The sequence below is a fragment of the Pipistrellus hanaki genome (assembly GCF_964339955.1).
Source record: "Pipistrellus hanaki genome assembly, chromosome: Y".
NCBI classification, from domain to species: Eukaryota; Metazoa; Chordata; class Mammalia; order Chiroptera; family Vespertilionidae; genus Pipistrellus; species Pipistrellus hanaki.
The window spans coordinates 4,595,994-4,608,959 of NC_140525.1; the positions used below are offsets into that span (position 1 = coordinate 4,595,994).

General features: G+C 37.6%; 1 protein-coding gene across 4 annotated transcripts in view; it reads right to left on the reverse strand.

The window, feature by feature from the left end:
• LOC311615836 (lysine-specific demethylase 6A-like) overlaps positions 1 to 12,966 on the reverse strand; it is a 222,587-nt gene that overhangs the window by 24,395 nt on the left and 185,226 nt on the right. For all 4 annotated transcript variants that reach the window (XM_084871274.1, XM_084871272.1, XM_084871273.1 and 1 more), the window contains 3 exons: positions 10,943 to 11,007; positions 10,789 to 10,863; positions 9,333 to 9,481 (listed from right to left, as the gene is read on the reverse strand). In XM_084871274.1, coding sequence (XP_084727400.1) covers positions 9,333 to 9,481; positions 10,789 to 10,863; positions 10,943 to 11,007 — 289 coding nt within the window. The remainder of the gene's footprint in view (positions 1 to 9,332; positions 9,482 to 10,788; positions 10,864 to 10,942; positions 11,008 to 12,966) is intronic.

The following is a 12,966-nucleotide window of genomic DNA, read 5'->3' on the forward strand; positions in this document are numbered from 1 at the left end:
ACAAATGACAGAAATGGAGGAAAGCAAACGACTGGATATAGAGTTCAAAACTATAGTTATAAGGTCACTCATGAATCTTCTAGAAACCTTCAAGGAACTTAGTGAGACCTTTAAGTCTTAGTGAGAATGACAAAAGAAAACACACACACACACACACACACACACACACACACACACACACACAAATGAAAAAGGACCAGTCAGAAATAAAGCATACACTGTCTAAAATAAATAATAATATACAGGAATTCCACAATAGAGGATCCCAAGAATCAAGTCAAAGATCTGAAATACAAGGAAGAAAAAAAAAATGCCCAACTGGAAGAGCAAAAAGGAAAAAAAAAAAAAAATCGAAAATATGAAGCCTCTGGGACAACTTTAAGCACACCATCTAAATTATGAGGGTGCCAGAAGAAGAGAGAGCAAGATATTGAAAGAAATAATGACTGAAAACTTCCTTCATCTGGTAAAATAGACCTACAAGTCCAAACACAGAAAACCCCAAATAAGAGGAATCCAAAGAGGACCACACCAAAACACATCATAATTAAAATGCCAAGGGCAAAGACAAAAAGAGAATCTTGAAAGCAGCAAGAGAAAAACAGTTACCTAAAAGGAAGTCAGCTGATTTCTCAACAGAAACAATGCAGGCAAAACGAGAGTGGCAAGAAATATTCAAAGTGATAAATAGCAAGAACCTACAACTAAGATTACTCTACCCAGCAAAGCTATCATTTAGAATTGAAGGTTAGATAAAGAGCTCAGCTCACTTCTCCTTAGTGCTGCTCCTTTAGTGCTTAACAGCTGTGAGCCCAGCTTCTGGCTGGGAAGTGTCCCCACTATGGGAGCACACTGATCCACAGGGGTCAGCTCCTATGTTGAGCATCTGTCCTCTCAGGGTCAGTGGGCATCATAATGACCTGTCATTCTGCCCTAATGGTCACTTAGGCTTTTATTACCAATGCATGAAATTTGTGTGATGGGAAAGGGTGTACCTCAGCCTGGCCTGCACCCTCTCCAATCTGAAACCCCTCAGTGGATGTTTAATTGCCCTGTGGGATTGGGCTTAAACTAGTAATCAGATATCCCTCTCACAATCTGCCTGCCCCTAACCACTTCTGCCTGCCAGCCTGATCACCACCTAACCACTCCCTTGCTGGCCTGATTGCCCCCAACTTCCCCCCACTGCTGGCCCAATCGCCTTCAAATCCCGCCCCCTCCCCCCTCACACACACTCCGCTGGTCTGGTTCCACCCAACTGCCCTCCCCTGCCAGCCATCTTGTGTGAGGGTGTGACAGTCAATTTGCATATTATCTCTTTAGGGAACTGGTATACGGGATTTGGGCACTGGAGGAGGGTGGTCCCACAGCCTGGTCTGCACCTTCTCACAGTCTGGGAGCCCTCAGGGGATATCTGACAAAGGCAGGAGAAGCTCCCACCATCACTGCTGCATTCGCCAGCTGTGAGCCAGGCTTTTAGGTTTTTGGCTGAGGTGTTTCAAGCTATAGTAGTGCACTGACCACCAGGGGGCAGCTCCTGCACTGAGTGTCTGCCACCTGGTGGTCAACATTTGTCACAGAAACAAATCATTCTGCTGTTTGGTCAATTTTCATATTAGCCTTTTATTATTTACAATAGAATTAGTTTTTCATATGAGCAACTGTAAAACCTCAATTTTATGGTCAATTAATTTAAAACAAAGGCAAAATATACACTGGAATAAAGACAGTCTCCAATAGATATTGTTAGGAAAATTGGACAGATACATGAAAATAAAGATATATTAAAAAATAAAAAGTACAAAGCCTCTGCACAGTGATTAATACCACAAAAGGACAACTTACTGAATCAGAAAATGTATTTGCAAATGATATATCCAACTAGGGTTTAATATCTAAAATATATAAGAAACTTATACAAAAAAATAAATAATTGCATTAAAATATGGGCAGAGGACATGAACAGATGTTTCTCAAAGACATACAGTAGATATATGAAAAGTTGCTCAACATCACTAATCATCAGAGAAATTCAATCAAATCTACAAAAGAGGACTTCATACTTATCACAACGGCTATTATTAAAAAAAATGAAAAGCAAGTGTTATACATATGTAATACCTTAATAAACAAAGAAAAACAAGTGTTGGCAGGAATGTGAAAGGAAGGTAAGTTCATGCACTGCTGGTGGGATTGTAAACTGGTGCAGTAACAATAGAATACAGAATGGAGTTTTGTCAAAAAATTAGTACCAATAACTCTACATATGTAAGACAAGATGAAAGTAATTCAGATAGCTATAGATAAATGAATAAAATACAATGTGCACACATGTGTGCATTTGCACATATATTGTTATTCAGAAATAAAAAGGAACTTCTTGCTATTTGTGACAACATGTGACAACCTTTAGAGTTTTATGCTAAATAAATCAGAATAAGAAATTCTGTGTGATTTCAGTTATGTGTGAAATTTTAAAAAACACCCAAAGATAAAAATAAACTCACTTTTTAAAAAACTATATTTTATTGATTTTTTATAGAGAGGAGGAGAGAGGGATAGAGAGTTAGAAACATCGATGAGAGAGAATCATCGATCAGCTGCCTCTTGCACACCCCCTATCAGGGATGTGCCCGCAACCAATGTACATGTCCTTGACTGGAATCGAACCTGGGACCTTTCAGTCTGCAGACCAACGCTCTACCACTGAGCCAAACCAGTTTCGGCTAAACTCACTTTTTATCATTACTAATTATATATCCATCATAGAAAGGAGTTCAATCTCTTGATTGCTAGAGGGTAGAATTTAAGGGCATGAATAAAAAAGATGAAGGGGAATGAATCAATAATACTGTAGTAACTGAATGGATAATTAATAGATTCAAAGTGGTGATCATATCATAAGGTATTTAAATGCTGAAACACTATGTTGTTGAAACACATAAAACTTAAATAGTATTATATGCCAACAATACTTTTAGAGTTAAATGAAATCCATAAATGAAAAAAATAAAGAAATTCAAGCACTTTTAGACACAAATGACAAAGACATATATACTATTAGACTTGATACGCCTTCCAAATTTTAAAGAAAAAAGGTGTTTTTAATTTCCTTTGACTTATGTCATTTTCCAATACTTTCTTTTACAAATCTTCCAAATTGAATGAGATAATTGAAATAAATCTTAATAGATACAGTTTAATGTTATACTTGAGAAGAAAAACTTGAGAGGAAAAAATTCTTGCATAGTATTAATTACAATGACAGCCAATTCATAAGTGAATTTCCAAGTATAGCCTATAAGTAAAAATTCTACCCAATGGATTCTATGTCTAGCTGTACATCAAAAACCCAGAGGAGCTAACTCAGTTGGTTAGAGTGTTAATCCCGATATGCCAGGGTTCTGGGATTGATTCCTGGTCAGGGCATATACAAAAATCAACTGATGAATGCAGGAATGGGTGGAATAATAAATTGATGTTTCTATCTCTCTCTCCCTTTCTCTCTGAGATCAATAAAAAGCAAACAAAAAACACATTAAAAAAAAAAGTGTGGAAGTGTGAATGTTTCCTTCCATTTGATAAGAAAGCAATGTACTCAAAGTAGTGATGTTCTTATTACACTAAAAGATTACAAAGCACAACAAAAATTCAGATGAAGTGCTCATTAAAATATGTCTATCTCATCTCTGGCCATTGTGAAGCATCAGCCTGTGCAGCAAAAGGTTGTGGGTTAAGTCCCTGGCTCCCCTAAGAGCTCATGCAGGAGGCAACTGATAGATGTGTCACTCTCAGATCAATGTTTGTCTGTTTCTGTCTGCCTGTCTCCCCATCCCTTCTTTCCATTTTTTTTTTTTAATTAATGGAAAATTAACAATATATATAGACAGAAAATTTTAAAAATGTAAAGGTACTATTTCATCAAAGCAAAACTGTTTCACAAAAACTAAAACAAAATTAAGGCAAGACTAAATGAAATCTCTGGCCAGGCAAGAAAAACAGTTAATAGACCGTGAGTTAATTAAACCAGGTTTGGTTGCAGTGGGTATTTCTAGAGATAATAAAATGGTTCCATATTGTATCATTTTGTTGAGAAAGATTACTCAATGAAGATGTTGAAAGAATCAATATGCCATTCAAAAGTAAAATAAGCATATTTGTCTCTTGACAAGTCAACAGATTGTTATTATTAGAGGCCTGGGGCACAAAATTCGTGCATTGTGGGGAGATGGAGGATGAAGGACATCCCTCTCACAATCCAAGACTGTTGGCTCCTAACTGCTCACCTGCCTGCCTTCTTGATTGTTCTTTTAGCCTGCCAGCCTGATCACCCCCTAACTACTCACCTGCCAGCCTGTTTGCCCTTTACTGCCCTCCTCTACAGGCCTGGTTGCCCACAACTTTCCTCCTCTGCCAACTTGATCACTCTAACTTCCCTTCCCTGCAGGCTTGATTGCCCCACCCAAATGCCCTCTCTTGCAGGCCTTGTGCCTCCCAACTGCCCTACCCTGCTGGCCATCTTGTGTTGGCCATCTTGTGTCCCCATGGGAGCAGGATCTTTGATCTCATGGGGCAGCCATCTTGAGTGTTGGAGTGACAGTCAATGTGCACATAACTCTTTGATTAGATAGAACAGAGGTTCACGGGTGGGGGCTGGCTGGCTTGCCCTGAAGGATGTCCCAGATCAGGGTGGAGTTCCCTTGGGGCGTGGGGCAGTTAGGGCAAGGGGTCTCTGATGGTTTGCAGGCCAGCCACACCCCTTGTGACCCAAGTGGAGGCCTTGGTATCTGGAATTTATTTACCTTCTACAATTGAAACTTTCTAGCAGAGCAGAGCCAAGCTTGACCTGTGGCTGTGGCCATTTCTGTTGGGACTTATGTACCTTCTATAATTGAAACTTTGTAGCCTTTAGCAGAGGCTTAATCCGGCCAGGGTGTGCAGAAATCTTGGCTTCCTCCATTGCCAGGGGCAACCCTCGCCTCCTTCTCTTTCCAGCCCTATGGCTGATACCATTTCTATTTGAATTTATGTATCTTCTATCCTGTTTCCCCAAAAATAAGACAGTATCGTATATTAACGTTTGCTTCCAAAGATGCGCTAGGTCTTATTTTCAGGGGATGTCTTATTTTTCCATGAAGAATACGGTATACATTTATTGTTAAATGAAAATAAAGGAAATTTATTACCTGTATACGGTATAGTAGTTGTCAACACAAATCAGACAAACTGTGAATCCTACAGTATCAAGAATTTACTCATTTATTCAATGACAATCACGTCATCTTCTGGAACATCATCATAACAATCCAATTCCTGAATTTCCTGGTGAATTTCTTGTGACTCCATTTCTTTCAGGATCAGTGGACCAAATCTCTCATGTTTAGCAATAGCATTGTCTTTAAATGAGAACTTTTTGTCAAAGTAGCCTGCTCACAGTGCATTTGCAATGCACTATCAGTGATTTTCTCCCATGAATTCTTCACCCAAGTCACAACTTCTTGCAGTTTAGGTTTCACAAAGTTTCCACGCTGATTTATCTCCATTCTATTTTCAATGTAGTCATTAATTTCCATGCGCAAATTGTCTTTGAATGGCTTGTTTATTGCAATATCAAGAATCTGGAGATAGGCCATCATTCCTGTGGGAATCATTATCTGATCTATTTTTCTTTCGTGAAGAAATGTCTTCATGTCTTTAGCGTGGTGAGTGCTGGCTGCATCCCAGACTAGCAGACCTCTTTGGCTCCCTGGCATAACAAGTGGCAACATTAGATCGACCCACTTCCTATAACTGCTTGTGTGGCCCAGGCTTTGTCAGTTTCAAGAATAAAAACGCCCAAAACACGTTCAATCTTTTCCTTCTTGCCCTCAGAAATGATTAAAGGTGGTATTTTAGTGCCATCCAGACGAATTGCCAAAATACAGGAAACATGTGCACTTTCATAAGCAGTGGAGGGAATGCACACTAAGGAGGCACTGCGCTGTTCAATAAACACTGCAATTTCATCCATATCAATCATGTTGGAAAGATTGTATTTAGAGTAGTCAGCATCATTAATAAAGGACTTGAGTATCTTTCAACCTAAACAATGTTGCAGATCTTCTTAAAGACAGTTCACTTCGCTGAAGGAAATTATCCAGCCAGTGTTGTGATGCTTTGAAGTCTTCAGGGGCTATGTCAAACTGTGGTGCCATTGCAAGGGCAAATTCTTGAATCTGTGCCCTATTCACAACCAAAGCCTTTGCTCTCCTGACAACAACCCATTCACAGACCAGGTCTTCCAGCTCGGAAAATAATGGTTGCTGACCTGATCCACACTTGCACTTTTTAGCATTTCACTTGTCCACTGTTCAGTGAGGTTACCATACTCTGCTCGCCATTTTCAGTCCAATCGGATACTCAACATCTTCTCTTTGCAGAAAGCAGTAAGATTTTGGCCCAAGAGTCTTCCACGATTCCTTTCGTGTACTCCAAAGAGTAGCTTTTTCTTTTTGTGCTCATTTCTAGGGGTAAAAAAAGGAATTGGGGTATCTAGGTGGGGGGAGGGGGATCACTTAAAATGACACAGGGGGATCAGAGAGGGGAATCAGAATGGCACAGGAGAATCAGAAGGGGGATTACCATTTTAGTAACCCCCTTTGATCCTCCTGTGTCATTTCAATTGCCCCCTCTGCTCCTCCTGTGTCATTTTAAGTGATCTCCCCCCCCCCCACCCCTGTGCCAAGAACACCTTCACCAGACATCCCCCCTACCCCTTTATCAGACATTTACCCCCTGGGGCCTGCCTGGGGACTGTCACTGGGCTTGCTGGGGCCTGGATCTGGGCTGGAGCAGGGTCTGCCACTGACTGAGAACCTTCAGTCATCATGAGGGCGGCTGCGAGCATCAGGTAGTGTCACCAGAGACAGACCAGCACTCACCACCTTCGCTGCGTCCGGTCTGCTCTAATCCTCCTGTTCTTCTACAAGCATCTGCGAAAGTCTCCTCCTCTCTCCTGCCCCGCGCTCACCACTCACTCCGACCTCCGCTCCGCCTCCACACAGCAGTGACGTCAGGACTCCGCGTAACATCACTGGTTGCTAGACGCCAGTCGGGGCGGCCCTAGCGACCAGTTTACGGTAAATTAGTTTTCATTCTGAGACAGAGCCTGGGGGGTCCTTATTTTCGGGGGATGCCTTATATTTCACTCAGAAGGAAAGGTGTAAGTAGGTCTTATTTTCGGAGGATGTTTTATTTTCAGGGAAACACTGTATCATTGAAACTTTATAGCCTTGAGTGGAGGCCTAGGCCGGAAAGGGCAGGAGGAAAACCTGGTTTCCTCCATTGCCGAGGAAACCCAAGCCTCCCTCCTGCTCTCTGTAGTCATAGCAATCTTGGGTTTTGTTTTGGTTTTTTGCATATTTGCTCCTGAATGGCTTGTGAGCATTGCTTGTGGATGAGTTTTGAGGGTGTAGCTGAGCAATGGTTAATTTGCATATTACTCTTATAGGACTATGTAATTGGTTTCTTTGAGAAATCAATACCAAATGTGAAGTGACTCAAGAATTCGCTTTTGGCCCTGACCAATTTGGCTCAGTGAATAGAGCGTCAGCCTGTAGACTGAAAGGTCCCAGGTTCGATTCCAGTCAAGGGCATGTACCTTGGTTGTGGGCACATCCCCAATAGGGGGTGTGTGCAGGAGGCAGCTGATGGATATTTCTCTCTCATTCATGTTTCTAACTCTCTCTCCCTCTCCCTTCCTCTCTGTAAAATATCAATAAAAAATATATATATTTTTTTAAAAGAATTCACCTCTGTAAGTAGTCTCCACAGGACCATAACAAGTGAGAATATTTTCTAAGAAACTGAAAAACCTTTAAATCTTAATAAATAAATAAATAAATAAATAAATAAAAATATTTAAATCTTTCTAAGAATTCACCTCTGTAAGTGGTCTCCACGGCACCATTACAAGTGAAAATATTTCTAAGAAACTAAAAGGACATCTACTAAGATATATTACAACTAATGGTGGGGGGAAATGAATGAAAGTGAAAAAAAGCATTACTTGGATAAATTAACAAAGTTTATGAAAATGTAAAGTGCTTAATGTCTACAGTTAATTATGTTATTCACTGGCATATACTTTATGCAAAATACTTTTTTGTGTGCCATTCTCAAAGACTTAATAAACATCAGTTTCATAAATTTTTGTCAAAAAGAGAAGCTGATCACTTATGGCTTAGCAGTCAGGGTTAAGACTGAAAATTGTTTTGAATGAGAATAACAATCAGCCACTGTCATTGGTAATTAATTTTTTTTTGCAGTTTTTATGATTCTTTTAAAAACAAAACTATTTTATATTGCAAAACAATGCTACACAATAAAGTCTAAAAAAGACAAATGTTTTTGGCACTGCAGGTACTATCAAGCTGCTTAAAATACTCTGTGTGGTATTAAAAATTAAACAAAAGTCTAGATGTCCATCCCTTCAACTATTTGCAGCACTATACCTTTAGTACCGTGTTTCAAACTTCAGTGCAATGCACAGAATATTTTCATTAGCAAAAGCCTTTTGTGGAATGAAATGTGAAAGAAAATTAAAAACTTTTTTTTTGGTTAATCCTCTTCCAGAGATATTTTTTCTTTGATAGTTTAGAGTGGAAGGGAGAGAAGGAAAGAGAGGGAAACATCAATGTGAGAGAGACATATTGAATTGCTGCCTCTTGTACAAGCCAAAGGTATTGCCTCTTGCAACCCAGGTATGTACCCCTGACCATTTGGTGCCAAAGCTCTATCCACACTTTTCAGAGCTAACAGAACTCTATATACTTTACAATCAATTAACATATTAAATAAAATATGCCTATATATTAATAGCAGTATTTGTTAATACCTATTTGTGAAGCACATATTTTTTTAAAGACAAAATATGTATTATCTCATTATTTATCATATCAATATTAAATTCATATAATACGATATAGTTCTTAATGGGGAAAAAAATTGGAAAACTATCAATAGATCAAGTCAAACCCTTTTATAATGCCTTAATATAGTTCACTCATTGAGTGACTTATTGCTTCCTTCCCAAGTTATATTTTTCAATTGTGGTGTTTTATATATATATATATATATATATATATATATATATATATATCAAGAATTAAAGACAAAAATTAATACTCTCAGATCAATTATAAGAATCATTATAAATATCTTTACCTATAAAAAAGAACTAAAAGATCTTTTGAATAAAATAATTATAAACAGAAAAGAAACTGTGTATATGTGTCACATTTGACTAACACTTTTTTTTAAAATAGAAACATATGTTAGCCCATAAAAATAACCTGGTGTTCGACTGCCTGGAACTTTCATGTATAGTTGAACTGTATTCATGCCCAGAATAGAATGACCAAGGTGGCTTAGAAGATTTCCTGCTGATACCACCCGCACAAAAGCAGGAAGTTTAGTCAACTCATGCAGCTGCAATTTCCACCTGAAATAAAATAACAAATTAATAGTTTAACTTTGTATCCAGAGAGAGAAGCATCAGTAAGACGCTCAATCCTCTTAGATAGAGGAGGGTGGATTAGGGGAAGAGATCAACCAAACGACTTGTATGCACGCATATAAGCATAACCAATGAGAACAGACACCAGGGGATTGAGTGCATGAGCTGGGGAGGTGGGTCACCAATGCGGGGATAAGGATACATATGTAATACCTTAATCAATATACAGGGGAAAAAAAGTTTAACTTTGCTACAAGTATTTATGAGAATTAGCTGCATCTTAAAAATCTTGTGATCTGACCAGAAAACATTAAATTTCTAAGTATTATACTTTTAAAGTCAAAAGTGCTAAAAAGTTTAACTTTTTTTAAGAAGTTCAAGCACCTAGAGTGATTACTGTACAAAAACAAAAAAATTATAATCATGTAAATCAAGCACTCCCTTCCACTCTAAAAAAAGGCTAACACGGGCCAAATAAACAAGATTTAAGTTTATGTGGGAAAAAAAAAAACAAAAAAAACAGCAAAAGCTTCAATTTTCATAGAAACCTAGGTTTATGTCGATAGAGACATGAAGAATACAAAGAACTGAAATACATGAGTAATCATTAACATAAAATGTTAATAAAAAATATTTTCATTGAACATTAACTTACCAGACATCGAATAACCGCACAAATTAATAAGCATAACGCAAATAACCTATTTTTCTTATTCTCTGAAAGTGAAATATTTCCCATTGCACAGACCAAACAAGTCAGTACAAGACTAATGACCTGGCAATTGCCTGCTAAAATATTTGCTGCTGGTATTAGTGAAGAGAAATGGTGCACCTGTGCATAAGGTGCATAAGAGAAATAATGCAACACGATAATAGTCATCAGTCATTAACGAATGTTGTAATTCGTTATTAATAATAATGTATAACAAAATGTTGTAAAAATTAAATAGCGAAATTTTTTTAAAACATTTTTTACATACCATTATAATGTCTGGGTCACAAAAATATTCGTTGTGGGCCGCATGTGCCCCTGAGCTGTGAGTTTGACATGCTTGATGTAAAAAATAATTTTTATTTTTCAAATATATAAAATTAATGTTCTGGCATTCTTCAAGTAAAAAAAAAAGTCTAATTTAAACCTAAAAAAGTTTTAAAATGTGGGGTTTTGGGTGGTTTTTTTTTTCTAATATCAATATAAAAAATATAGTAATAAAAAACAAATAACATTACTAGGGAATTTCTAATCCTACAATCCTATTTTTACTTTATATAAACAGAACTGGAAAACTTACTTTTTGTCATCAGAAAGATCAATGTTGGTCCCAAACTTTATGGTTTTAAAAGGTCCTTTCCTTCTCTTTCCAGAACTTAAAATAAAAAAAATAAAAAAAATTAAGTCCATGCCTTTTGGACAGAAATATTGACTGAACACTTAAAGTTACTTACATATTCGAAGCTGTAGATTCATTGTCTGAATAATCTTTGTTTTGCATTCTTTTCTCATTTTCTTCCTATAGATTAAATAAATATTCATGCATAGTATCCCATTACAGGTTAGTTTTAATTACACAAGTAAATAAAATAGTCTTATCCTATATAATAAAAGGTTAATATGCAAATTGACCCAAGGCAGAATGAGCAGTTGCTATGATGGGCACTGACCAGCAGGAGGAGACACTCAATGCAGGAGCTGCCCCCAGTGATCAGTGCACTCTCATAGAGGGAGTGCTGCTCAGCCAGAAGCTGGGCCCGTAGCTGGTGAACAGAACAGCAGTGGCAGGAGCCTCTCCCACCTCTGTGGTAGCGCTAAGGATGGCCAATTGCTGGCTGAGGCCCAGTCCCCACAGAGTCAGACATCCCTTGAGGGCTCATGTTCTGCAAGAGAGCACAGACTGGGCTGAGGGGGGAATTCCCCCCAAGTGCACGAATTTTGTGGACGGGGCCTCAAGTCTAAATATAACCTACTTGGTTATACTTTGAACACCAAGTTTCCATAAATAAACTTCAAAAAAATAAATTCAATGACCACATTAAGTAAAGAATCAAGGCAATCCAGCCGAAACTGGTGTTGCTCAGTGGATAAGAGTGTCAGCCTGTGGACAGAAAGGTCCCAGGTTCGATTCCGGTCAAGGGCCTGTGTCTTGGTTGTGGATACATCCCCAGTGGGGGATGTGCAGGAGGCAGTTGATTGATGTTTCTCTATCATCGATGTTTCTGACTCTCTAACCCACTCCCTTCCTCTCTGCAAAAAAATCAATAAAATATATTAAAAAAAGAAAAGGCAATCCAAATAACACAATATTCATCCTTTCATCAGCCACAAAACTAATATTACAGAACTCAATTATTTTGCAAATAAGAAAAACATGCAATCATTGTGGTGTAAAGATGACTTTCATTTTATACTTTTAAAAATGTTATTTATTTTTAAATATATTTTTATTGGTTGTTTTTCATAGAAAGGGAGAGGGATAGAGTGATAGAAACTTCAATAAGAAAGAAATATCAATCAGCTGCCTCTTGCACTGGGGATCAAGCTCACAACCAAGGTATAAATCCCCTTAACAGAAATTGAATCTGGAACCCTTCAGTCGCAGGGCCAATGTTCTACCCACTGAGCCAAACAAATTAGGGCTGAATTTTATTTTAAATACTATCAAAGGAATTTGAAAGAGTACTAAAAGAAAAAACAAAATAATATTTTAAAAACTTCACATTATTTTAGGATTAAAATATTCTGCAAGTACATATTCCCAAGAGAAAAATTTTATTCCTATTTCAAAAATAAAGAGTAAGGTATGTTTTTCCTTACTGACACTCTTCTCAAACAATAAAATCTGTAATTTTTTAAGATTCTGCCATATATTAAAAAAGAGAATGAAAAAAATTTAAAGCAAGATTAGGGAACAAAATATCACATGTGCTGATAGATACTCAAGCAACAAAGCAAAAGCACACCTTCTAAACTGACTGAGGGCATACAAATACAACTATGCATAGCTTAAGATTATATGGTGGGGAGAAAGGTAGGATTTTGTAATATGATTTTGTTCAGTCACCTGACCCTGCCTGTGTAAACCATACTAATAAAATTATTGGCATTTAAAGAAGTTCTTCACAATTTAAGTTTTTGACTTAAATAATATTGACTTGGCACTTGAATTTTTTGCAAAGGCCTCTGTCCTAGGACAGGACTTTTGCTGGTCAACTGTGTTAAATTCCATATTAATAATAAAAATTTACATAGCACTAGAGAGGATATTAAATGTGTTGTTTTTTTTAAGTATGAAAAAAACCTCTTGACAAGCTGCCAATATAATGCATGGAGTAAATGCATTAATTGAAATAACTGGAAGTCCCTATTTAAAAGAATAAAGAATGATCATTGCTGTGGAACAGGTGGAACCTCCTACTCCTTGCTCCCAAGACCAGAGATATTTGTGGTTGAACTGTAGGACATCAGACATGAA